A 26,863-nucleotide genomic window follows, 5' to 3' on the forward strand; every position below is an offset into this window, starting at 1 on the left:
CTATATAAATCTTGGCTCATTTGTCACAGTTACTTCCTTGTTTACTATACTAAGTGTATCTTTTGTCTGCCTGGTATTTGCACTGCTAATTATTGATCGTGCTTCCCTTTAGCAGCTGCTGTCCAAACTACGCCAAGTTTCTTCAGTCAGCTTTAAACTGTCCTTAAAAGCCAAACTCCAAGGCTGTTAATCATTCTCCCCCGCAGGGACTTATCATCGGATCTCCTTCAATTATTAACTGCCCTGCCTTGCAGCCACAGGCCGTACAGAATTCCTGCGCAGGTGCATCCTGCTTCCCTCCCGGAGGTGTGTGACGGTGGGTGCTGGATCGCAGAGCGCTCGCTGTTGGGTGGTAGGCTGTGCTGTGCGGGCTGGCCCAGGAGGTGGGATCGGGCTGTAAAGGACAGAGCCTGCCCGGCAAGGACGAGACCGCCGGACCCGCCGAGCCCCGGGGTCACCTTCTTGCCCATCCCCACCGACCCCGCGCTGGGGACCCACAGGTGGGTGGGGGACGAGGCGCCTTTAACGCGCGGCGGGCCTGCCCCCTTGGTCCCGCCTCCCGGCCCTTTCTATTGGCTCGCTCCGCTGTTTCTTTTGGCCCCTTTGACAGCTTCCGCTCTTTGATTGGTCCATCTGGAGCCCTCTTGGGGACCGTCTCTCAATAGCGCCCCTGGGCTCGCCGTGGTTGTGGCGGCAGCGGCTCTGTTTGGCTGCGCTGCGCTCGGGCCGCTCTTCAGCGACGCTCCCCGGCTGAGGGGAGCGGCGGGGCCGGGGCTGGGATGGCGGGGCCGGGGCCCCGGGACTGAGCTGCGGCGGCGGCGGGGCCGGGTGCGAGCGGGGCCCGGCGGGTACGAGCGGAGTGCGGCCGGCGGGAGGGGGTAACGGGGAGGGAGGGAGGGACGCTGGGGCGCCTCAGAGCGGGGCGGCGGGGCCGCGCTGCGCGGGGGCCGCGGGCCTCCGAGGGCCTCCCAGTGCAGCCCGGGAGCCCCATGGCCGGAGCCTCAGGGGCACCGCTGGGCAGCTGAGGTGGGGTGGAACTGCGGCGCGTCTCCAGCTGTGTTGCTTTAGCAGCCTGGGAAGCAGGCGGCGCGTCCTCGCCAGCCTAGAACCAAGTGACCACGCACTGCTGCTTCTCTTGCGTGTTGTGCACCCGCCTTCCAGAGGAATCAAAACCAAAACAGAAAAAACCCCGGGATATGCATTTCTAAAATCCACCTCTGGGCTAGGGCTCTCTGTCTCTGAGGGTTTGGGCTTGTTGTTGATACTTCTGCTTTCGGTATTTTTCTTCGGTTTATCTTCCCCCGTTGTAGTTGCTTTCTTTTTAATCTTAGTTCAGAATGAGATGTGAGACTAAAACTAAAAACTCGATCACTGAGGGTAAATGCCTGTCTTAAGTTCTAAGAGTGAAATGAAAAATGCAGTTGTTGTGAGCAAAACAGAGGGTCGAAAAGCCTTCTTAAAATGGAAGAGAACAAAAAAAGGCTTATTTTTTTCTTTTATCTTTTTTGTGTTGGTGGGGATTTTGTTGTTGTTGTTGTTGTTTTTTTACTTTTAGTGTTCTGGGGTATTTTTAAGCATTTAAGTTACTGCAGTAACAGTTGTATTTGAGCAGGCATCTGGTGAGTGCAGTTTTTATTGCACAAATAGAGTATTTTAAGAAGCAGTCCTAATCCTATCACGATCTGTACTTAAGAGACTTTCTGATGCTGTTTGCAGAAAGAAATAAATGTTTCGATTTTTTATTACAGCTGCAACTTGTGCAGTGTGTAATTCACCTTTCTGTAGGTGGGCTTTGAAAGAAGACAGAATTGCCAGTGATGTGAGCTCTGAATTTCACTGAGCTCTGATATTGTTACAGTGCCATGATTTGAGGAACAATATCCATTGGTGAGATAACATTTCCCTGAAGGTGCAGCAGAGCCTTTCTGAGAGCTCTGTCACTGCAGCCCAGGATTCATGCCTGTGGTCTTGCTCCAAATGCAGCTTGTCCAGGGCCTGGAGTGAGGGATTGGCTTCAACCAAGTCAGCCTGACTTCATTTGGAGTATAGAAAAGCATCTTATTTTGTTTTCTGGTGTACAGAGCTGCCTGCTGGATGAAAAGGGGGGACCACGACTGCAGTACTGATTTCTTTTCATGCAGTTCTGGGTGATTTTACCCCATTGCATGGGCTGGGCTGGCTGAAGCGGGCAGTCCTGTGGAGGCAGGGTGTGGCGAGTGAGCTCTTGGATATGTTCAGCTGACTGGATTTATTTAGGACTAGACAGGGTGAGGGCAGTGTGCTGAAAGGAGCAGTGTTGCTGGGAATGACAACCCCTAGCTGGATCCTTTCCATCAGTTCCTGGTCCTGTTGCTGTGGGATTTTTGCTGTTGATTTGGACAGGAGCGGGCCAGTTCTCCACATTTTTGCTGTAGGCCTTAGCTATTAGAAAAGCATGACCACAGTGTCTGATGGTCTTGGCTGCCCTTTCTTATCATGTCGGATGTTCTGTTACTCTGCTTTGTGTACACTTTACCTGGGGAGGACAAAAACAAGTACCAGGCTGTAGCAAGCAGCCTGGCTGAGAGGTGAGCTTGATTCTGCTTTGCCCTTTGAAACCTTGTGACTGGAGTTCTGTTATGTGTGGCCAACTCCTCTCCTTATCAGCAGCTGCTGTTGTGTGATAGTGGTGGCTTCTAGCGAAAAATAATGGAGCCTGTTTGCTCTTTTCATAAGAAGTTGTTTTTCTGATGTAAATCTCTCACAGCTTTATGTTTGAGCTCTTTTCAGTGTGACAGGCAGATGGAATTTTTGTCCCAGAAGAGCTGCTAGGAGGTTGTGATGGTTCACAGTTGCTAATATTATTCTGCCCGTGGTCTGTGAGGTTTTTCTCTACTTTTTCCCATCTTTTTAAAAAATCATGTAGAAATTTTTCTGTGTTGGAAATGTGACCGTACTTGCCCTCATTTCTACTGGGATGTAATGGTGTTACAGAGGAAGAGAGTGGAGCAAAATTGTTGAGAAAATCCTTCTCTTAACAGTTCAGAGACGTAAGTAGCTGGAGGGAAGAGAGGACATTTCCAGAGATAAGTTTTGAATGTGAAGGTTGTTTGCTGGAACATCTACTTAGAAGCAGAATATTTTGGCCCAGGTTTTGCCATCTTGGCATGAAGTTGCTCCTTCCAGGTCTGTGTGTTTATTTACTGTGATGCCTCTCATGCAGCACAGCATTCGGCAGTCACAAAAGAAAATCCCAGCTCAGGGAGTATCTGTCAGCAAGGATGAATCAAAGGCAGGGTTTGTTGGCTGAGGGTGGGATAATTCCCTTGCCCCTTAGAGAACCTGGGAAGAGTCTCAGCCTCTGAAGGGAAAGAAGAGCCTGTTACTGACAGTCTCGAGCAATTTGTGGAGAAGGTGCTACTGAACTCTAAGAGCTCAGCAGATGACACAGGGCTGTGCTGATGCTTTCCAGCTTGTGACTCACCCAGAACCTCTAAGGGAAAATACCTTCTCAGCCCTGTCATGGGGGCTGTCAGTTTTCAGCACGCAAGTCAGGGCTGGAGTCAAAGGGAGAATTTTTTTTGAGATAAATCCTGGATTAGCTATAACACACAGTCTGTTCAAGTGCTGTCCCTGGCAATGTGCATCTTTAAGATGTTGGCTGACAAGAGATTTATCATTTTTGCATCTGTGGGTTGTCTGTGATTTCTTCTTTAGGCATTGTCAGGAGGGGTGATTGAACCCTGTGTTTGTATTCATCTTGTAGCTACTAAAGTACCTTAACAGTCAGGGTTCTGCTTTAAAGTGGGAAGAGATTTGCTCAAAACCAGAATAGTTCTGGTGTCTTGCAAAGTGTTAGAAGAAGAATGCTGAATCTTGGTTTTTGCCAGTGCTGGGTTTGAACGGTGAAGACTCTGTACAGTCCCTTTAGGTGGGGGTATGTGAGGCTCTCCCTGCTCTCAGACTTCATGGTTGATAACAGCAATGGGTTTTCGGTAGGGGCCTTCATCTTTTCTTTCCAGTAGTTGAAATCAAGTCATTGACTGTCACTTCTTGATCTTGGGACCAAGAAGGAGTGTCCTGGTAAAGTAGGGTTTTTGTCTCCATCTGATGATGCCATGTATTGCTGTCGAGTCTTGATTTCTTCTAGGAATATGCCAAAGCTCAAATAATCACAAGATTTATCCTCCATAGCACCATTTGAAGGTGCTTGTTACTGTGATATCGAAGTGTGGTTTTGTACTGACCACTCTAATGGCTGTGTTCAGACTTAGGGCAGGTGGCATTTCATTGTGTAATACAGTCTTTGACATGATGATAATTGGCTATACCAAGCAGGAAGCAGTTGTGCAGGGGCTTAATGTCAAGGATGTGTTTTTTTAGCTCTGACTCACAACTGATTTAATATTGCTTATTTTCTCTGCTGTGATTGTCTTGCTCTGCTTGACCTGGACCTGAAGGAAGACAGGATGTTCCAGTCCATGATGTCTGTGATGACATTCTCTGTGTCTGACAACATCACACATTCAACTGCCCTGGTGACAGCACTGGATAATGTGACAACTCTCTCCCCGATGACAACGCAGGTGATCAACGACACGAACATCACAGTGCCACACAAGTGCCTGTTGTTGCTCTATGAAGACATTGGGAAGTCCAGGTGAGTTGGAGGAAATGGGACCACAGTCTGACCCTGGACCAAGGGAAAGAGCTTTGTTTGTTTCTCAGTTTGGTTGGGAAGGGACTGGGGCTGGTGCCTTCCCTTCTAGAGGCTGAAGAACAGGGATAAAACCTTTCTTACTTTTTGCAGAGTCCGCTACTGGGATCTTCTCCTCCTGGTTCCCAATGTGCTTTTCTTTATGTTTCTTCTCTGGAAGCTGCCCTCTGCCAGGGCCAAAATCCGGGTCACTTCCAGCCCAATCTTCACTACATTCTACATACTAGTGAGTACCATTCTGTCCCTTTGAACTGAGGACTGTTTTTTTAATTACCACTCATGAACAATGTCACTGAACTAGTGGAGAGAGCCTAGACTGGCTCTTGCAGGGATAAAATCTGCTTTTTGTTGAAGGTGTACTACAAGAAGTAGACATAGACTTTTTTTTGCACTCTGAGTTCAGCTCTTAGTAGATACTGGGACCATATCTGCTGGATTTGAGTGGATTTTGTTCTCCTGTGGTGATTTCATTTTTCTTTTCCTTTTTTTTCTTCCTTTGTTGCTTTGATGTCTTGGAATCTAGTATCTTATGCTTTCTTTGCTCCTTGCAGTAAGTAGCATGGGACACAAACCCAGCTTTTCATTGAGGTAGGGAAAGGAGAATAATTTGGGTGAAGCTGTTGAAAAGCTTGGTCGTCTGCTGGAGAAAATGGTGATGTGACAGGGGTTCTGGTTAGTCTGGGAATGTAGAAACCCAACCCTGTTAGTTTCTTTCATATCATGTCAAAGTGGCCCCTGACTTGATCATGTTCTTGATAGTTCTTAAGGTGGAAACAGAATGTACAGTACAGTTACAGTTCACAAACATCTAAGATCTTGCTGTTCTCCTCTCACCAGTTCTGTGATGCCCTGTGATACTGCTTACAGGACATCATAAGTGCAAGAACCTACCTGAATTAGTTTAAAAAGACCATTCAGAAGCTTTTTGATACCCTGGCTTGCCTCAGTATGTAACATGTGGTTGCTCTTCCTCAGTGAGGTTAGTACAGGCTGTGGAAGTGAATGTGTGTTTGAGTTGGATTAGATGGACACCTCTTTCCCTGGTCTGTACAGGTACTGCCGTGGCAAAGCCCAAGAAGCTCAAAACCAAATCTGACCTGGTAGCCTCACCTTCACATTGGGAAGTCTTGTTAGCTCTTTCAGGCTATGTGTTGGGGTTCCAGGCTTCTGCACGGTTTTGGATAACCATGTGTGCACACAAATGTTTCAACCTTTAAAAAATATTACCATCCCTTTCCAGTCTGGATTTAAACCTTCCTACATTTTTCCAGTAATGCACATGATCAGTAGAAGTTTGTGCCAAAGGCATTGAAAAACAAAACTCTTGAGAAACCAAAGGGAGGAAAGTGAACTGACTTTATGCTCTGGATGGCAACTCAGCCCCACATAGCTGCTCTCTCACGCCCCCTCACTGGAACAGGGGAGAGCATCAGAAGAGTAAAAGTGAGAAAACTTGTGGGTTGAGATAAACACAGTTTAATAAGCCAAAGCAAAAGCTGTGCACACAGGGAAAGCAAAGCAAGGCATTCATTTACCACTTTCCATGGGCAGGCTGGTGTTCAGCTGTTTCCAGGAAAGCAGGGCTCCATCACGTGGTTACTGGGGAAGACAAACACCATTACTTTGAAAGTCTTTTCCTTCCTCCTTCTTCCTGGCTTTATGTGCTGAGCATGATGCCATATGGGATATTCCTTGGGCCAGTTGGGGTCAACTGTCCCAGTTGTCCCCTCTTAACTTCTTGTGCACCTCCAGGCAACTTGCTTCTGGAATGGGGTGAGAGGCAAAAAATGCCTTACAGTCTGTGTAAGAGCAGTGCAGCAGTAGTGAAAACATTTGTGTTATCAACAGTTTTCAGCACAAAAATCCCAAACATAGCCCCATAACAGCTACTGTGAAGGAAATTCACTCTATCCCAGCCAAATCCAGCATACAGTCTTAGAGGAAAATGCTTGAACTCAGTTTCATATTCATTTCTTGATTATATTATTGGGAAATAAGGATGGAAGTGTGTTCTGCAAGGACTTCCTTTAAATTGACTGTTTGTCATGTCTTAAAGGAATGCTTTCTTGTGGAGTTGGTGATTAATGTGGAGTTAACAGATTGGGAAGAGTCTCTACCTGCTTAGAGAGGAAACAAAAAGGTGTGTGCTCTGCTCCAGTGAGTTGTTGCATCTCTAGAACACCATTATATTCAGGGACCCTTATTTTTAGTCAGTGTTTTGTCATGGAGTTCTCCACCCCAGGAGGGATTGTTGTCTTCTTCTTTCATGCCATTGCCATGTCTTCTTCCTCTAAGGAGATACTCATCTGTGGGTCACTTACTGGTCATTTCCATTCTGCAGCCACCTTTGAATCAGCTTCGACTCTTGGTTCCCTGATAGGTTTAGCTGTCTCCTGCCTTCATCATTAGGATCAGCCTGGGACTCAGAGAATTTTATCTGGAAAAATCCACTTTCTTAAAGTGTAAATCTGCATAGTGGAGTGTAGATACATCCAGCTGAGCTCTTAATTGCATAGTATGGCAGTGACAGCACAGGGTAACTGAGCCTTGCTGAGCTGTCATGTTTAAATGGTACATGAAGTGAGTGAGATCTGTGTTGCACTGTGCAGCAGGGTAAGATGTTTTAAAGCTGGTGGCTGCAGGTGACTCTTCCTCTGCATTTCTGAGCATTATCAGTGTGGAGTGAGAGAACTGCAGGTTTAATTTTGTCACAGTTGTGTAGTGGGGTAGTTGGTATTGAGTGGTTTCTGGTATCTGATGTGATTGGTTTAGTCAGACATACCAACCATTTGGTTTTGTAATTCAGGATATGTTTTCTATCTGTTTCTTTTTCTCCTCCCCTATCCCAGTGGAATGAAGGGTGGGAAGACTGTAAAGATACTGGTGTAAAGACTGGGTGAAGAACTCTTTGGAGCTTAATCTGACTGCTGAGGCAATTGTTCCTTCCTAAATTCTAAGGCAGTACTCCTATCTAAGAGGTCTGAGGAATCTGTTTCAGGAAATTAACTCTAGTCTGCCGCAGGAAATTCTTAGTACGCATTATCAGGCTTGAAAGCTGACCTGGAAATGGTATTCCAGAAGGGTTTCTGATCTTCTGATCGCTACTGCATATGTGCCCTTTGACATGAGCTCACTTTTGCTCTTTTTTTGCAGGTATTTGTGGTGGCTTTGGTTGGCATTGCCCGAGCTGTTGTCTCCATGACTGTGAGCGCCTCTGATGCTGCCATGGTTGCTGACAAGGTAGGTGCAACACTGACGTTAGAGGCTGTGCTTTGTGTACTTCTGATCACAGCAATCTGCTCTGGCTTCCCTCTTATGTGTGCACAAGGATAATGTGGTTTTTTGCAGTACTTTCAGCTATGTGTACTATGGAATCCTGTTTTGATAGGTGGATCTAAATCATCACAACATCCAGGATGGTAAAACAATGGATTTCCTAAAATAGACACACAAATAGTGGCAGCAAAAGTTTCCTGTTACAGGGATGAAATGATTCTCTTTTGCAAGAGGTAAACATTCAGAAGCCTTTAGTGGATAGGCAAGACCTGGCCTTTGTTACTCTTGCAGTATTCCAGTAGCTCTTTGAAAGTGTTTAAGTTTTTATGTTGAATGCACATAAAACCAACTTCCCTTTTGAGGCTGACACCTGAACGTCCTTGCAGCCATTCTGAGCACAGGGTGAACCCTTAGCAAACAGGAAATATCTTTGTACGTGCTGTTCTTTGTAATAATTTGACTTGTAGCAGAATATTACTTATAACAAAAAGCTCTGCAGTTCTTGAGCTGTTAGAGAAAGAGGAGGCAGCCACCAAGTACAGGTCTTTGGGCTTTATTCTCTGGCATCAGTGTGGTTCCCCTGCTTTTCCCTTTAATGTTACTGTCAGAGCATTGTGATGAGCTGCTGTTGTGAGTGGCTGGATGTTTGTAGCATTTTTATTCACCTCTGTCCAACAGATGTAGGCCCAGGACTTGAATAATGAAGAAGAGGTGGAAAGGTGTTTTTCTTCAGCTCTGGTGTTGCTGCTGAGTGCAGCAACTGGGAAATCATGTAGCAAGACAGATACTGACAGTTTTTTCTGTAAACACGTCCTATCCTGTCTATTATGTTTCTTCTGTGTCCTCTCATATATATGCACACACACACTGTGTGTTTGCTGGGATTAGAAGTGTCTTATCCAATGCCTCTTAAAATATTATGTATCTTCAAGAGAGAGTACTATTCAGTGTTCAGAGATAAAGGGTTAATAAGCCAGAATTTGTCCTTGTTCTAGGTTTGGCACTGATTTATTGCATGACTCCCTGAAAAGTTGCCTCACCTGCTTTTTATTGGTCTTGTTTAATGAAATAAAACATGAGATTGCAAATGACAGGCTGGAATGGGCTGTGCTTTTTACTTGAATATGCTTTAGATTTAAGGATCAGTAGCTTTGGAAGAGGGCAGAATACGGAGTTTTAAGAACTGACCTTGTTTAATACTGTACTTTTGAGATCATCATGGGCTTGTGCTCTTTGGGAGCACAGCAGCAAGAATATACCTGAGACAAGTGACAGATCCTCAGCTGAGGCAGACTGTGGCCACTTCCTCTCTGTAGACCTGCTGTTTGCTTGTTCCCACACAACTGTTCTGTTCCGCAGGCACGAACAGGGCTTGGAACAAGCATGTGGTCAGTATCCCTACAAAGCGTGAGACGTGCTTGTAGAAATGACCAGCCATTCAGAGGTTGCTATCCCCTGGAGTTTTGATTTATTAACTTCAAACTGGTTCCTGGCTCCATCTAATCATGTTTGTCTGGTCTCTGTTATCCCTCAGATCCTGTGGGAGATCACAAGGTTCTTCCTTCTGGCGATTGAACTGAGTGTGGTGATTCTAGGCCTTGCCTTTGGTATGTGTCAGGAGGTTTTTGAGTGCTTTGAATGTTTTCTATTCCCTTTCCTTCCACAGAGGCTGCATCTGTAAGTTCATGGTGGTGCTGATTCTATAAAGTGAGGAGGCTGTAGAATAAATACAAAGGACAAATTGTGGAGTTGTAGTTAGAAATGGCTGAAGGCCTGATTATATCTTAGAGATCTATGGCTTGTGCCATTTAAGGGTTTACATGAGCTTTGTTTGTGCTGCACTCGTATGATGGAGTAATTTAGGTAAGATTTTTATGCCAAGATCAACAGTCTGATCTTTGCTTCAACCCCATTTTATTTAGGATGGGCCCTTCTATCCCCTTTATCCCATCGTTGATTGGTTTGATCTATCCTGGCTGCATTCAAATGCTTTATCTGTACCTGCAATTGTAATTCTGCTTTTTTCAGTTGTGCAAGTGAAAATGCACTGTGGGTCAGAGTAGAGGAGCGGGTAGGTGTCACTGTTGCATCTGTCAGTGGGACATGTGAGCAGTATCCTTTTCATCTTTTGAGTGCTCATAGAATAATTTAGCTTGAAAGGAGCTTCTGGAAATTGCCTGCTTCAGTATATTCCAGTAGAGATTTCTCTACCCCAGCCTCCCATCAACTCTTCTCCCTGAGAAGCTTTATAGCATCTCAGTGTACATGATGCTGGAGTCATTGCTTTTTTTTTTTTTTTTTTTTCTTTCCTGTAACCCCAGCAGAAGGACTTAGTGGTTTTCTCTGTATTAGTGTGGACAGGAGGAAAGCAAGTTAAAATCTGTTGTTTTGTGAGTAGGATTTTGCCTGTGAAAGGCTCAACTCTCCAAACAGGGTTTAGTGAGCTTTAACCTTCCCTTGAAGGCCTCTGGAATACAAGTGTTTTCCTTTATTGGTTCTGGAAAGAACTGATTTTAACCAGTGCTGGGATTACTTCCTGAGTCACTTCTGTACCCCGTAATTACAGGTCACCTGGAGAGCAAGTCGAGCGTGAAACGTGTGCTGGCAATCACCACTGTGCTGTCTCTGGCATATTCTGTCACCCAGGTGAGTACGTTGAAGCAGAAGAATTTGCAAAAGGAGGGACTTGGCTTGAAGTTAAGCAGTTAAGAGTGTGACTCCTATCTGAAAGAGCCAGCTTTGCTCTTTGGATGAGGATTTGGAGAAAGACTGAATGCTTGTGGCAGTGTATAAGCAGATAGTATCTGCTTGTCCTCTTTACTGCATCAATAGCTCAGATAAGGTGAAGAAGTAAGATGAGGTTTGGATGGATTGCCTTGTTTAGTGAATCTTGGAACAAGAGTGAGGTTTTCCACACCTGAACCACAAGTTCTGGATCTGGCCTCAAGGGCCTTGAAAACCATGTGCTTGCCAAGTAAGGGCACTGCAGTGGCCTCTTGTCTGCCGAGTCTATGAGAGTTGAGAGCTCTTGCTTCTCTTCAGACTAGCAGCTGGCTTGCTGGCTCAGTTTATTAGACATGTCTTCATGTCCCTGAACAATGCAATCTGTGTCTGGGTTTATTCTCCTCCTCGGCATGTCAGTGGTCAGCCCATGTCTCTGTACTCAGGGCAGCGCTAAAATAACACACAGAGCTTTGTTCTGGGACCAGGCTCTTGGCTGCAGAGGCAGTGAGCTGATCATTACCACATGATAAAGTTGGAGGAGCCTCATAAAATATCAAGTGTTTGAGCTATATCTGGGTTCAGTAGTGTGTACAAACAGTCTCCACTGTCTGTATGGTAGCTCCTGTGCAAGACAGTGTCCTTTCCCCAGCTGATATTCTGGATGTTTCAGCAGAAAGGTCTACTTTAAAGATGGAAATGGAGCTCTTGGTCTGTTTTAGATAAGTGCTTGTATCCGATGTCTACCTCAGTCTCTTGTCTGGAATGTCACTGATGCCAGTTTCCGTCAGATGCAGATTCCTGCCACTTGTTTTCTCCTCACTTCTTGTCTTCAGTTTCTGCCTCTTCTGTGTGAGCGTAACTTGGTCTGAGCAGGGCAGGGCTTGGTTGGGTTGTGGGGACAGGCCAGCTGTTTTTTGAACTTCTTTAAATGTAGTGTTCCTTGTCCAGACATGCATTTCAGTGAGGATACCACCTGTGACAGAATCATGTTGATGCCACTTCTCTCCTAGGGCACCCTGGAAATCCTGTACCCTGATGCCCACCTCTCAGCAGAAGACTTCAATATCTATGGCCATGGAGGGAGACACTTCTGGCTTGCCAGCTCCTGTTTCTTCTTTCTGGTAAGTACTGGGAATGTGTTATGCACTCTGGTAGCTTCTTTGTGTTTTCTAAATGGAGCAAGGAGGATGATTTGAGTACAGTAATGCCCTAATCCCCCTCTTGCCTCCTACAGCACAGCATTGATGCTTCTCTTGTGGTGGGGAAGCTGAAGCAATAAAGGTGCAATGAGAGTGGTGTAAGCTGGGGCAGCTGGATTCCAGCTGAACTCAGATGTTCTTCCCTCCCTTGTTTCTCAGTGACAGCTGTTTTATGCTGATGGGGGTGAGTTGTGGGGCCTTCCCATCCGTGCTGTGTTTAATGTTGAGGGTTTGTGCCTCTCCCTTGAGAGACGTAGGGAGTACATGATTCCACACACCGTTGCTGAAAAGATTGAGTTCAGGTGCCAAGAAGCCATGGAACTATTAGTTCTTTGTCTCAACAGGTCTATTCCTTGGTGGTGATTCTTCCAAAAACTCCTCTGAAAGACCGGATTTCTTTGCCCTGTAAGTAACTGTAGTGTTTTCCATAGTATAGATGGGTACAGCATCAGGATAAAGCATAGGTGGAAGTAAAAGGTTCCTGTATGTGTTCATACTGCAGATGCATTCCATGTCTCAGGGTTCAGATAACATGGCAAAGGACTGATAACTTATCCCTAGAAAAATTAGTACGTTGTGTCTTTTGGAGAGCAGAGTAAGAGCAGTTACACTGCTACTTTAGTAGCTAAACAATTACATAAGAAAACAAGACCTACTGCTCAGTTAATGATACAGGTATTACGTAAATATATAATCTTCTGAGAACCTTAAGAAAGGGCTTCTTAATAACAGCTTCCTTTGAAATGCACACAGGATGTTAAAGTGTGCATGCTAGTCATCCCCTGGGAAGGGAAGGCTAAGTGGGAGCTGCTCAACAGTTTTTATCTGGGCTTTTACTTTATTAAGATGCTTCTGTTTGTTTGGTTTTTTTTGTTGTTGTTGCATAATATCTACAGTTCTTGAATAGAGCTGTTATTAAAGTGTTTGTGCTGAGCTCTTCTCTCTCTAACTAGTGTTGGCATTCATGTGTGGGTACCCTGAGGGAGGGGATATGTATGTCACAGGCACAGGTCCTGGGCCTGATCTGCCTGGTGTCCAGCATATCCTGCTGCTCCTGTCTGGGTCTCCTGAGCAGTTTTATTAGTGCTGTACATTGGAAGGGCACAGCTTCTGGTTCAGCTGGGTTGTCTTTGTTTGTTTTTCTTGCATTCAGTTACGTGACTGACACTGGTTGCAGGCGCTTGCCAGTAAATCTTTGCATGTGTTGCCATAACCATGCTTTCAAAACCCATCTTCTGTGTGTAATATACACATGCAGGAGGGTATGGTTTAATCCATTATACCACCATCAATCCTGCCAGCATGGGACAGGAAAATGCAGTCTTAATTCTTCAGCAGTTCTTAAAGAGACAAGGTGGTGAGAAGCTTCTGTTGGATTTGGCATCTCCATCAAACAGATTTCCACTGGTCTGGTGTTTGAGGTTGAGCTTCATGTGTATCCGTGTCTTTCCCACAGCCAGGAAGAGTTTTTATGTTTATGCTGGCATTCTGGCACTGCTGAACCTGGTGCAGGGCCTGGGCAGTGCCCTCCTCTGTGTGGATATCATAGAAGGACTGTGGTATGTACACCGGGGGAGGAGGTCTGCTGCCCTGGATCTTGTGTTGTGTTTGAGTGTCCTTCAACACTGCCTCTCCCAAGAAAACAAACCTATGCTGTGTTCCTAAGAAGGAATAAACCTGTTGGTTCTGTTTTGTGCCAAAAGACCTCTAAGTAGTCAGGAAACTCCCAGTGGAGAGGTTGTGGAGCTGCATGGGCTGCAGTGCTCTTGAGGTGGTGTGAATTCACTGATGTCTGGCCATTAGTAGGTAATAAGAGAGGAAAGTCCATTTGCTAGAAATACGGAGACACCCTTATGTTTGGAGTCTCGTTCTGCAGGGATCAGTGTCAGATCTGCGAGTCAAATTTGGGAGCACTGAAACTCTGCTCTTGGTCAGACCTTGGGTTTTGGCATGGTTCCCCTGAGTGCCTAGAAGCATTGACACATGTTGATGACAATGGCTGTTACTTTGCATCAGTTTAAATTTGTTTAGCATGACTTTTGTTGATCTCTGGACACTTTGGAGGGAAATCGGATCATTTGGGAGGATGTGAGTGGTGTTACCTGTATTGTGCTTGAGTGCTAAATCCCTTCCTGTTCCCTTTTGCTGTTGACAGCTGTGTTGATGCTACCACGTTCCTTTACTTCAGCTTCTTTGCACCTCTCATCTATGTGGCATTCCTGAAAGGTTTCTTTGGGTGAGTAGCCAGGAACAGGAGTTCAGATGGGTGTATATATTGTCATTTAGTTGTTTTGCACTCAGGTTCTCTCAGTCTGTACAATACAGACAGCAACTAGAGAACCAGTTAGAGAACCAGTCTCAATTTCTGCTCTTGAAGAATTTCTTGTGTGACCCGGGGCTGCTTACTTCTGTGCAGGGCTCCTTTGTATGCAGAGCAGAGCTGGTGGCTGTATTCCTCTCACACACGTCAGAGGATCACTTCTTCAGCAGCAGCATCCTGTGTAGTACAAAGCTTTTCTGCTGAAGTTGATAGCTAAATGCTTAATGAGGGATTGAGTCCTGGGAGCTTAAACGGTCTTCTGTGTGGGTTTTGGTGTAAATTTGTAGAAAGGATGTGGAGGTTGAGTAACTCTTCTGCCGAGGACTCCACCATGGGCCCAAAAATCACCAGTGAAAAGCTCTGGGAAGGGCGATTCTCGGGCCAGGGTCGCCGCCGTGTGGCCACTCACAGGAACCGCACCTTGGTGCGAAAACTCGAGTGGTTTATTGTAGGGTTTAGTATTTGTTGGTCATTAGCAAGAAACATCCGGCTTTAAAATAACTAAGAACATAAATTACTTCTAAAATATAAAAATATACCTCTGCATCCCTTTGAAATTAGAAGGGAACACTGTCTGGAGTTAAAGATGGAAACTGCTGATCCACAATTGTTTGTGTTTTGGTTTTCATGGTGTGCACTGGTGGAACTTGAAGTGTACTCCTGTTGTGACTCATTTTGGTGTCAGTAGCCAGGCTGCTGTGGAGTTCAGTAGTGTTTGGGTGCTGTTGCCCATAGTAATTCAAAACTCCCAAAGATGAGAACACTTCTCCCACAGTAAAGTCAGGATTCTGCCACGTGTATTTCTGTTAAGTGACTTCATCTGAAGCTTCATTTAGCATTACTTTATGTACTCTGCCACAGATTTCTAGACCAAAAGCTCATTTAAAGGGTGTTTAAGGTCTGAATGCACAATTTCTTAGTGCTGATGAGTTTCAGTTAAGGATAGGTGGCTGTGATACCACATTGGTTAAACATGCATTTTAAATCTTTCTTTACTCCAGGTCTGAACCGAAGATCCTTTTCTCCTACAAATGTCAGGTGGATGAACCTGAGGATGTGGATGTGCACTTACCCCACCCTTATGCTGTTGCCAAGAAGGAAGGAATGGATTCTGGGTTCTACTCAAGCACTCAGATTGACACCACAGCCTATCTGGATGATGTGGCCTCTATGCCATATCACGTGGGAAGCATCAACAGCATAGACAGTGACCGCTGGAAATCCATCAATGCCTGAGGCAGGACACCTGAATCATATGATGCCTCCTTCCTTTCCTTCCAAACTCCCTGATATCACAGCTGTTAGAATGTCCACTGGAAATCTGTCCTTGGCTACTTGCCACGGCTTTCCTCTTGTCCTTAGGATTTCCAAAACCTATCATGGAACTAAGTTGGCAGCCCAGACCCTTTTGGGAAGAGCACTTTGTTTCTACCTGAGAACAATGTAGAGCAGTTTTGTTCATAAACCTTTAAACACTGAACTTTCCTGATCCTCCATGTTCCAGATGTGAATATAACCCAGAAGATAGCCCTGGCTGGCACCTCTTCCATTTCAGTGACTGAAAGCACTCATCTGCCACTTAAGGGAATGGTGTTTAGGGATGAGGGTGCCGATTTGACTGCTGTATTGTACATATATAGCACGATTTTGGTGGTTGAAACCAAAGATGGTCTTCCTGGGCTTTTTCAAGCAGCATGGCTGCCTGCATCTTGCCATAATGCAACAACACAGGTGGTGATAGTATCTGAAGAGGGAGGCTGGTCACTGGGGCTCACCCCTGGTTTCAGCTAACGCTGATGAAAATTGTGAATTGAAGTTGCTAGTGGTTAAAAGGAGTGTTCTGAGTGTGTGGGGGAAAAGAGGTATGAGGAGGAATTAACTGTTCTCTGTGTCCAGGGAACATTTGGGGAAGGCTGGTAGCTCACAGCATGGATGTGAAGTGACTGAACAGCAGGGAGACAGAAGGACAGACAGTGCTGCTGTCTAGCAGGAGCTGTGTACCAATCTGTGGAGGCTGTAGAGCTGTGCATTTGAGCTCACAGGAAAATCTTAAGTAACAACACTGAATCAGAGCTGAGTTTCAAGAGTAAAACCTGTGAGGTAGGTGCATTTTCCATCTGCACCCTGCTTCATGGCTTTGGCAGGGGCTTGGGGAGTGCTGTGGAGGAGGAAGATGACATTCAGGTGCTTGAGGCAGAGCAGAAGCCTATGATGAGTCCAAGCTGTCAGAATATAGTGACTGGAAACTCAAACACCTTAGGGGTGCTAGAGTCAAGCTGGCTGGTGTGCTCCAGTGGGAGAGGAGTGGGAGATGGATGTGTATCTCTGGCAGTGTCCCCTTACGTTGCAGTTCAGATCCCCAGACTGCTGCTGGTCTGAGTAAGTTTTATGGCTTGATATGTTGAAAATACTTATGTGCATGTGGAAAGTGGTCCTTTCAAAGACTTTCTGGCACTTCTTATTAACCTCTTCCATGCTGGAAAAGGGACTGTTGTCTGAGCTGTCTGGCATGCAGTTTCAAGACGTGGTGTTCCAATCCAGCGACTGTTCATATAAAGGCTGCATCAGTCTGGTTTCTGGGATATCCTGTGCTTTCCGAGGATGAAGATGAATATTCCTCTAGCTTTGGGGGTGCTTTCCTACCTGAGTCCTCCAGGTAGGTGGAGATCTGCTATAAGCAACTTTCCACTAGGGATGGTAGAAAGAGGGAATTTGCAATGTTAGGGGCCTATGTGAATCTCTTGCCTCAACTTACTGCTGTTTCTGAAGAATACTGAGGTAAGAGTTTCTGGGAAATTGTTATGCAGGGTGCAGTGTGGAGGTGTTGGTTTGGATCATTAGCAGGTAGAGGAAGGTGTTCACTACCAGGTGTTCCCACCACAGGGAAGGAAAACATGGGTAAGAACATGAAGTTCATATTGATTGCCAAAACTATGCAGGCCTTTGCTTATCTTTTTTTTGTTAATGAGCAATGCAGCTTCTCTGTCTGCCTGGGGACTTTGCCCTGTAGGCCTAAGTAGCACTGGCACCTTGAAAACAAACAATGCCCCTACACACCCTCCCCTTTTTTTTTTAAATTTACTTTTGGGGAAAAAAGGCTTCCATCTGTCTGTGTGCTAGAGCTGACTAGTTTCTTGTAGGTCACAGGCTTTCCCATTTCCACTTCATGCAATGACTGCAAGGGCTGGACAAGCAGCTGGCCAAGTCAGCCTTTGCCACATTAGAGAAGTGTTCCATGCTCCTCTGTCACTGCTGTGAGTCAGCCTGAGCCATGCTGGACTGCTTGCTGTAAAAGGGATGGATGATGTGATGCCTAACTGGCTGTGCTGCTGCTCCTAATGCTGCTTACAACACTGATCCCAAGCTGCTGTTGGTTAGAAAGGGTGGGGGAACCTGCAAAGCTTCCCTGGGCCTTGGACGGAGTCAAGAGAGATGAAGATTTCAAAGCAGTTGAGAGCTAAAGGAGCAACTACTTTTCCATCCCAAGGAGTATTTGTTGACTTTCAACACCCTGACTGAAAGGACTTACCTGCCCTCCTTGATGATGTGAAGAGCCTGTTATGAATTTGCCTTTTTACCATCTAAATTCAGTGCTGAAGGATCACCTGTGCAGGTTGTCAACACATCCATCCTGCCCTTTGCTGGCAGGACTCCAGTATTTCTGGAATGTCCCATGTTCTGCTGCTGAGGAGCTTCTGCACTAGGTCATGGATTGACCTTCCTCCTGTTGTGTATTTATGTATATATAATGCTTTGGGCCATCTTTAAAGTGGTTCTTGAGCAGAAGTGTGTTATGTGTGGAGGGGGTGGTAAAAAGAAAATATAGAATAAATGTATATTTTTCTTTGTAAAATATATAAAATTAAGTTTGGCATAAATGGTCATACTTTATTTCTCAAATGAGACAGATCGGAGAGAAAAAATAACTTGAAGATTTAAAAAAAAAAAAAAAGATTGCAGGAAGGCATGGGTACAGGTGTGATGTGGTTTTGTTTGCCTTTGCCCACTCTTCCTGCTGGATCCTTGCAGGTGATGTCTGCCACCTGGCTGGAGTTACACCTGGAAAGGGCCCAGGGAAGGATGACAGGAATAAGCACAGGTTACAGAAGGACTTCTGGAGGAGTAATTAAATGGTTGAGAATTTGCCAGCCTGGAAGAGCAGTGGTGTAGGCCTGTGAAATCCTTAGAGAGAACAGAAGAGGTGAATAAGAAATATCTGTTCATGGACTCTCAGTACAAAAAACTGGGTGCTGTCAAATGAAGTGAGCAGGTGGCAGATAAGAAATGAGCAGAAGGCAGGTGAGTGTGTTCTAGGAGGGAGCTTCAGCCCCTCCTGTGCTCTTGCCTGGCTGCATGCAGTGTTTCTGGGGTGCAAACAGCTGCTGGTGCACGATGCAGTGCCCTTGTCTTGAGAACTCAAGGCATGGGCCAAGTCTCCAGCATACAAGGTACTGCACAATTAACAAAAATATTCCCTGCTTCCAGGAATGTGCTCTAGAAGAGGCCTGGATATACAGGGGGGAGTTTGGGGGGTGCAGAGTCCCAGATACTCCTTTCATGCTGGCCTAAGTCCCACTCTGAGGCAAAGCTCTGGTTGCCACATTAACTGCAGTGAGGATTAAACAGTTAAAACTGCTCCCATGCACTACTGACGACTGGTGTGTTGAGTCGATAAGTAGCACGATACCAACTGGTCCGTGTTTCTGGGAATGCAGAAAGCTTGGTTGAAAAAGAAAGATCCTCCAAAGCTGTTATTTCTTGGTCCAGCTGCCACTGTGTTGCATTATCTCATTCCTTTGGTTCAGACTGTGGATCAGCCATGCCTGGCAACGGGGACTGTATCAGCCGTGGCCTGACCCATGCAGGACCCACCCGTGCGTGTCACAGCAGGTGCCGGCAGGGTCGCGCTGGAGCAGGGTGGCTGGAAGGAGCAGAGGTGAATTCTGCCCACAGCGCAGCTGCTGTATCTGACGAGAGGTCATCCTCCCTCAACTTGGGAAAACCCCCTGAGCTGGACGTGTAGCGGTGTAAGCTGTAGGGGCTCGCTCCCAGGGCGGTGTGGAGGGCAGGCACACCGGGACAGGAGCGGGACTCTCCGCTGGCCCGGAGGCGCGTTGGCGCCCCGCGCTTCCCCGGCGCCGGGTGGGCCACCCGCTCCCGGCACAGACTACAGCCCCCAGCGTGCACCGCGCCCGGCCGCCAGCACCGCGCCGCGCTATTGGCCGCCCCGCGGCCGCCGCCAATGGGGAGCGGGTATGTTGGCAGGCGCTGCGAGGGCAGAGGTGCTGCTGGCAGCCCGTGCGGGAGAGGGGCGCGGTGGGGACAGGCGACCCTGGCCAGCATGGGTAGCAGCGAGAGCAGCCACGGCGGCAGGAGGGTCACCTTTGGGCTGGATGAGCGGGAGCAAGTCCGGGTGCTGCAAGGCATCAGGGTAAGGCGGCCCGGGGGTGTCGTGGGGCCGGGTGATGGAGGCGGGGAGGCTGCGGGGGCCGGGGGCGGAGGGAGCTGGGCTGTGGACGGGTCTGGCCGGGAGGTCAGGGGAGCGAGGTGCAGGGCTGGAAGGGACGAGTGGAGGAAACCAGCAAGGAGGAGGGGAGGGAAACCTGGAAGGCTGAAGGAATAGGGGGTTGGAGAAGTGGTGGGGCGACTGGTGAGTGGTGGGAAAGAGGGCTGGGGGGGCCTGTGCAAGGTCGTTGTCGAGCGGGGACACACCAGCTCTTTATCTCCATTTCCACACTCTGCTCTCAACCCTCTTCCCCTCCTCGCTGCTTCGTGACCTCGTTTTGCCCCTGCCTTGTGCTTTGCGAACAGTTTCATGCTAACGACGCCGCGCGGTTCTGAGGGCATCCCAGAGAAGTCAGCTCTGCCCTTGCTCATGATGCCAAGAACCCGGGCAAAACAGCGCTGTGGGAACAGGAGGGGAGATAAGAGCGTGTGGAAATAGGGAGGTGTTTCTGGGAGAGACAGTGGGAAACTGCTTCTTGACCTTCGGTCGGAAATTGACAAGTGTGTGTGGTGGAAACAAGCCCTAGAGAGTGGTGGTGGTATTATTAAGGAATATTTTTTCCCCATTAATATTTTTCTTTGGTTTTTACATGTTAGTGCGCGGATTTTTTTATTACTACCATAATTTTCATTGCTCTTGCTTCTTGATACTTTTATGTGATTTCCTCCTAAAATCTGCCAGAAATGAACTTACAGAGTGTGTTTTGCTGTGGCTACTTATTTTTCATCCCATTTTGACTAATTATTTGACAAAAGTTAGCTAAGATTGTGCCTATCTCCTTATTAAAGTGTTTGGAGGTAAAGTTGTCTTTGCCTAATTTCTCTTTATAGAATATAGACAGGGATTTAAAATCGGGAATTGGGCACAATAACAATGTATAATGAAGATGTTAAAAACGCTGTTAAGTTGGGCAGTAGTGGCATAGCTGAAAATATGTCTTCTATTGTGGCAAGTCTAGGTGGGGGAACAGCCTCATTTCTTTCTGTTCTGCAGCCAGAGCCTCTGACCTTGGGAGGAGGAAGGGGTCAGTTTTAACAGTGCTGTGAGAAGCCTTTTGGATTGAATTACCAGAAAACCTAGAGTTTATTTTTCTTTCTTCTGCATGGGTTTGAACCCAAGTCAGAGAGTGAGAACGAAATTGAGATTGCAAAAATGTTTGCAGCCTTATGTGAGTGGGAGGTCTGTGTGGCTGTTCTCTGTCATATGGCTTGCAGCATGTCTGCCTTGCTGAGCTGGGTTAGCAAGCATGGAGCAAGAAGAGAAAAAAATGGATATATGGACTTAAAACCTGCTTAGTTCCTTTCCTTCCACTTCTGGTAAATTTGTCCCTATACAAAGGGTCGACTAGTTTAGGAGTGCTCTCCAGCTTTGTTGGTGATTGTGGAAGATTGTCTAGTGAAGTTTTTAGGGTCAGGCAGTAGATTGGAGGTTTTGTCACTTACTCATAGGGTATGGGGTTTAAAAATGTAAAGTCAACATACAAGTGCTGGCTGCCTGCATTTGGAGGGATGTTACAATGAGGTAACTGGCAATACTTTTGTGGTACCATGGGAACTAACAAACAGGGAGGTTACCAGTGAAATACACACCAGAAACTGACTTGGTTAATGTCTTCCCTGGTTCTGTGTTTCAGCTCACTGAAGATGTAGTGAACCGAATGAAAGAATCCTCTCAAGGTAAAAGGGACTACCAGAGATCTCCTCGTGCATCCAATGGCACAGCTCCATCTTCACTGGCTGCAGCAGGGAGACCCAGACCTACAGGTACTGTCGGGGTGTGCTGCTGCTGCTGCATGTTACAGAGGATGCTGGTATTTTTCAGTGCTGCCTCGTTGTGAGAGGAGCTCTTTGATTAGCCTCTATCACCCTGTAAACATTTCTAGCATTTCAGATTGTTTATTCTGCAATAAACAAGGCAGAAATATTTTGCCTTTCATTTCTGGCAAGCTGCCTTGCTGTCTGTTTTACATACGCAGGGAGTATATTGTGTGTGGATGAGGGAAGTACTGCTTTTTATTCTTGGGAGAGAAGCTCATAGGGAAGGATAGCCTGTGTCAGCACAGCTGGCTAAGTGGATGATGAAAACTTGGTTTCTGGACTTGTCTTTCTTTACAAGTCAGAAAACTATTTGATTTCTATTGGTTCTCAAATAAGCATTGTTGATATATACCAGCAGTGTGGATTTGTTTAAGGCATCTAGACTAACATGAAGTTAGGGAACTAGGCCTTTGCTTTTAGGGATTTGTTTGCTGTCAGCCTATGTCTTTCCTGAATGTAGAGTTAGTCTTATGGATGGCCTCAACTCTGTCAGATAATTTCATCTCCACTTGTGGAATCCCTTGTAATTACAAGGAGAGCAGGAGGTTAAGGGGAAGACTTATTGGAACTAGAGGAAGGAAATGGAAAGTAGGTCTACAGCAATGCTTGTGTTTCAGTATATGTAAGGGTTTGAGGAGTTAACATCCTCACACAGAAGTTGTCTGTAGCATGCTTTATTCAGTGTGCCTGGTTGAAGATGATGCTGTTGGTGTCTCTGTTTCATAAATTCAAACTCTGTCCATCAAACTGAAATTTTCTTGACTTTTTTTTTTCTCTTGATAGATAATATGAAATTCTCCTAAAATAATTCGTTATGTGATGAAGGACTATGTAGTACTATTAGTTGTCTCAGGTTTCTGTTCTCCTTTTTAGGAATCCGGCCACCGATGGCAAGTGACTCTGCTGCAGAGCAGGAACTCTACAGGAGGTGAGGTGAAGCTCTTGAAAAAGAAAACAGTTTAGCTCATTTGGGAATATATCTATGTATGCATATGTCTGTGTTTTAGTTCAGCCTGAGCATAATGAGTGTGTGTTTGACAGTGGCTGAACATGAGCCAGCATGTACCCAGGTGGCCAAGAAGCCCAGTGGCATCCTGGCTGTATCAGCAATACTGTGGATAGCAGGACCAGGGCCTGACTGTCCCCCCGTACTGGGCACTGATGATGCCACAGCTCAAATCTGGGTTCAGTTTTGGGCCCCTCACTACACAAAAGACACTGAGGTGGTGGAGTGTGTCCAGAGAAGGGCAACAGAGCTGGCGAAGGGGCTGGAGCACAAGTCTCCTTGGGAGTAGCTGGGGGTGTTTAGCCTGGAGAAAAGGAGGCTCAGGGGGGACCTTATGGCTCTACAACACCTGAAAGGAGATTGTAGCCAGGTGAGGGTTGGGCTCTTCTCCCAGGTAACAAGTAACAGGACAAGAGGAAATGGCCTCAAGTTATGCCAGGGAAAGTTTAGGTTGAGTATGAGGAAAAATTTCTTCACTGAAAGAGTAGTTAGGCATTGGAACAGGCTGCCCAGGGAAGTGGTGGAATCACCATTTCTGGAAGTGTTCAAAAGGCTTTTGGATGGGGCACTTGGGGACATGGTTTAGTGATGAATGTGGTGGTGTTGGGTTAATGGTTGGACTTGGTCTTTTCCAACCTTAACAATTCTTTGATTCTATTCTATGATTATGTTTTAATGCCTGAGAATCCCCTTTGAAGCCTTTTTCAGTTCAGGGCTGCTTCTCTTAGTGCTGTTGCTGCATGCGTTTTGTGTGATTTTTCATTCCTGTGTAAGAGCCGAAGAGCAGCATTGTCAGCCAGGCTGATTCCTTTTATCACTGTATGTCCCTTGATCTTTTCCAAACCATCATCTATTTGTCTAGATAACTGCTTCCTATTTTCACTTTTTTTCAGGTGATAATTAAGTACTTAATAGAGCTAAATATAACTGAAGTACAAGCTTATGTAGTGCTGTGTCTGCTGTTGTTGCCAGAGTTGTACCTCACTGAAGCTGCAGGTCATATTTAAAGTTTGTTGGGAATTCCTACTGATAATGGGATTGTGAGCAGATTTTGTGTCAAATAGATTCTGGGTTTGTGTTTTGGCTCTAAGCAGGGGTATGCCATGACAAGCCATGACCCTGTTGCCACAAGTCTGCTGAATACCTCCTCTGCTTTTGGTGCTCATACAGGTATGAGCAAGAACAGGCACTGGTCCAAGAGGAGTTGATCCGGCTGGCCAAAAGAGAAAGGGAAGCAGCCAGTGAGGCCCAGGAAAGGAACAGCATTAATGAGGAGAGGCAGAGAACAGCCCAGCTGGTGAGTAACAAACCCCCTGCTATGCTTCCTTGCTGGACAGGCTAAAATGGCTCTGCTTGAGGGGATTAATTTAATGTCACTTGTGTGGTGAACTTGGAAGCTTGGGTTTAGGCTGAAACACTCCTCACCTCACTCATCACTTAGCATTTGGCTCACAGTGCAGCTGCAAGCTCCACTTGCAGCATGTCACTCAGTGCTGCGAAGGCATGAACAATGGCTGTGCTGGGGACAGCTTTACCAGTGGCAGGGAGTATGGTGTGTGTATATGGGGTCCTTGTCTAGCTACAGAGAACTCTTTTGAACTCCCAAGTGTTTAAAATAAATGTTTCAATGTATACAGGATCACATTCTGCTGACCTGATGTATCCTGAGACTTTGCTCTGTTTGTTTCTAGGGTATAATTGTACTTGTACACAAATTAATAAAAAGTAATAATGTCTTCATTTGTTTGAATCTTTTATAAATCTGGTAACAGAACAACTGTTATAAAACTGTCAAGTATTGTAACTTTTTGAAGAAGGTCTAGGATTGATTTTTAGGGACTAGGAAGCATAAACCCTTTTTGTACACACCACTAGCTCCCAAACCAATTTGTTCTTGCCCAGCAGGCAGATTTACTTTTGGGGACTTCTTGCTGCAGCTTTTACTATTAGTCAGGCACCTTGGTGTTGCTGAGATGACCCACTGGGTTGCTGTCATACCAGTGCTGAGAAGAGCAGTGCTGGAGGCAGAAGTACAGTGAGATGAGTCTGAGTAGAGAAAAAGGCTTCTATCAATCACTGCACTACACTGGGATTGTCATTGGTGCTTAATATTCACACGATACTATTTTATATTGTTTTACATACGGCCATTCCTGTGGTACTGGTGTACTGCCTGTAAGCAGTGCAGAGTCTCACTGGAGCTGCCACTTTCTCCTGACCTGCAGTGGTGCCAGGGGGTGATGGTGAGGTGAGACCATGCTTGCCACAGTGAGATCAAACTGCCCATTCATTTAGACTGTGCTATTAAAACTTTGAGAGAACTAGACCAAGAGAATTCTCTTTGCCTGGTGCATACTGAAAGGATGATTTAGTGAAAGGACAGGCTGGAGTATGGATAGTCTTTATTGTGGTTTTTCCATGCTGATCTGTAGCTCAATCAGTCTGTGCTAGATTTAAATGAAGAATCTTTCTATGAGGTTTAGGGGTTTTTTTCTATATGTCGAATGCTAACAGGCCTGGCTTACCCAGGCAAAATGTGAAGCATTTTGAGGTCATAACATAAAGATATTTTTGGGGACTGAATAAATAAAATTTATATAAGAATGGCCATAGTCATTCAAAGAAAAGGTCATTATAGCTGTAGTCCATCTCTGATAGTGATCCCTAGCAGCTGCTAATGGAGAGCATGAGAATAGAGCAGGTATATAACAGTATTTTCCACCTATGCCCTTGCAAATTCTGCTGTTCTGAGCAAGAGGTTGTATTTTCACTTTGGTGCTTGACAGTCTTTAAGGAAATTGTCTTCTGTGAGTTGGTCTGTTTGTGGTTTTGGACTCAACTGTACTTTGTCTCCATGATAAAATTTGTATATGATTGGATTGGTAGGTGTCTTGAGATTGCTCTCCTAGATGGATATAGCTTGTGAGTGGCTGCTGTGTCACAGAACATACCCTCTTGGCAGATTGTATCCTGACCATGGGGTGTTGCATCATTGCTGAGCTTCAGAGCAGTAATGTCTGAGGCAGGTGACTGCTGCTCCCCTGCAAGGGACATCTGGGTCTGCAGGTGCAGTATTAACTCTCTTTTCACTAGAAAGAGAATATGCTCTTCATGAGTGCAATTAACTGGCTTCTGTAAGAGCAAGGGGAAGAAGCTGGCGGATTTATTGTCCAATCTAAAGATGTGGCTTTGCTGAAAGTAGAGCCCTGCCCTCCTGCAATGAGATGGAGTGTAATCCTGGAGAATTGTGATTAGCAGAGTCATGCAATATTTGTGAAATGCAAAGAGAGCACCTCTAAAATGAGTTGAGACCTGACTGCTTACATACAAAAGGTGTTCTATTATCTGAATTAGCTTTTAATCCTGTGGTATTGCATACCCAGATATTACATACTTGATGCTCTTTAAAAATCTGATCAGGGTCCCCTTGTGATAAATAGTGACCACGGTGTGTTAGCCCAGAATGTGGTGCAAGAATGAGAAACTGTTAAATTTCATTGCTCTTTAACTATCTCTTCATCAGTCATAAATTTACGATCCTTAAGAAATGGAATAGTCTAGTCTGTCCTTGCAAAGATGAGGGCATAGCTATTATTTGTCAGCTTCTAGATATCTTCCTAAACAGGAACTCTTTGGCCAGACTTAAATTATTGGGATCCCTATCAGACTTGCTTTATCTCAGTTACAGTTTCCTTTTGGGCACAGTTACCTTATTGTATTGACTCAATCCTACTCAAACCGCATCTGTCCTTTGTCTTCTCATGTTATCTTCCTTTATTATGAATAGGGCTTGAGTGTTCCTTGCTCTTCTGTTTTTTAGCCCCAGCAAATGGGGCAAATACTGGATATGAGCTGCTCATCCATGTCTTGTGTCAGCCTTCTCTTTCAGGTAGAAGATAGTAGTGGAATTCAAGGTACCTAGTGGTAACCCAGGCGCAGATAGCAATGGAGATTATCTGCTTACATTTATAAAGGAGAAACTTCCAGGGTTGTTTTTGTTGTTGTTGTGACCTATTAGGAAAGTGAGATTAAAAATGGGGCAACTCCCATGAAAGAAATAACAAATGAATAATTTGCTTCTAGCAGCACTTAATTTGATAGAAATTGAAAGTCATGCCACATATACTTAGAAAGTTTATTTATTTTTTGGTATTTGCAGGAAGATCTTGAGCTGCCCTGTGCCCTTAACATGTCAATATATCAGTGATTAGTAGCCCTCTCTTGTACTGCTGTCTGCAGCAGTGCTGGAACATTCTCCTGTAACCATACCACTTGTATAAATCCAAGTACCATAGCTGTATTTTGAAGTGATTTCATTT

The 26,863-nt window shown here is 45.6% G+C and overlaps 2 protein-coding genes across 6 annotated transcripts in view; both read left to right on the plus strand.

Moving 5' to 3' along the window:
- Window positions 1-287: 287 nt before the first annotated feature.
- TPRA1 (transmembrane protein adipocyte associated 1) lies at window positions 288-18,165 on the plus strand. 3 transcript variants are annotated; one of them, XM_082288979.1, is made up of 11 exons: window positions 288-306; window positions 4,440-4,639; window positions 4,790-4,922; window positions 7,850-7,936; window positions 9,507-9,579; window positions 10,539-10,618; window positions 11,707-11,817; window positions 12,240-12,300; window positions 13,352-13,454; window positions 14,051-14,131; window positions 15,217-18,165. In XM_082288979.1, the coding sequence occupies exons 2-11, from the start codon at window positions 4,449-4,451 to the stop codon at window positions 15,449-15,451; spliced, it is 1,155 nt and encodes a 384-aa protein (XP_082145105.1). In that variant the 5' UTR covers window positions 288-306; window positions 4,440-4,448; the 3' UTR covers window positions 15,452-18,165. The 3 variants fall into 3 exon arrangements, with proteins under 3 accessions (XP_082145105.1, XP_082145104.1, XP_082145103.1); XM_082288978.1 differs by lacking the exon at window positions 288-306 and adding an exon at window positions 689-848 and having other exon boundaries at window positions 4,444-4,639; XM_082288977.1 differs by lacking the exon at window positions 288-306 and adding an exon at window positions 690-848 and having other exon boundaries at window positions 15,217-18,164.
- Window positions 18,166-19,520: 1,355 nt separating this feature from the next.
- The window catches only part of CHCHD6 (coiled-coil-helix-coiled-coil-helix domain containing 6), a 110,048-nt gene continuing 102,705 nt past the window's right edge, over window positions 19,521-26,863 (plus strand). For 2 of the 3 annotated variants that reach the window (XM_082288485.1, XM_082288486.1), the window contains exons 1-4: window positions 19,521-19,646; window positions 21,355-21,484; window positions 22,412-22,466; window positions 23,715-23,841. In XM_082288485.1, coding sequence (XP_082144611.1) covers window positions 19,557-19,646; window positions 21,355-21,484; window positions 22,412-22,466; window positions 23,715-23,841 — 402 coding nt within the window. In that variant the 5' untranslated portion in view covers window positions 19,521-19,556. Of the gene's footprint in view, window positions 19,647-19,762; window positions 19,866-21,354; window positions 21,485-22,411; window positions 22,467-23,714; window positions 23,842-26,863 lie in introns of those variants that run through there. The other variant, XM_082288487.1, reaches the window with a different exon arrangement.

This window comes from Coloeus monedula, assembly GCF_965178545.1.
Source record: "Coloeus monedula genome assembly, chromosome: 11".
Classification (NCBI taxonomy): Eukaryota; Metazoa; Chordata; class Aves; order Passeriformes; family Corvidae; genus Coloeus; species Coloeus monedula.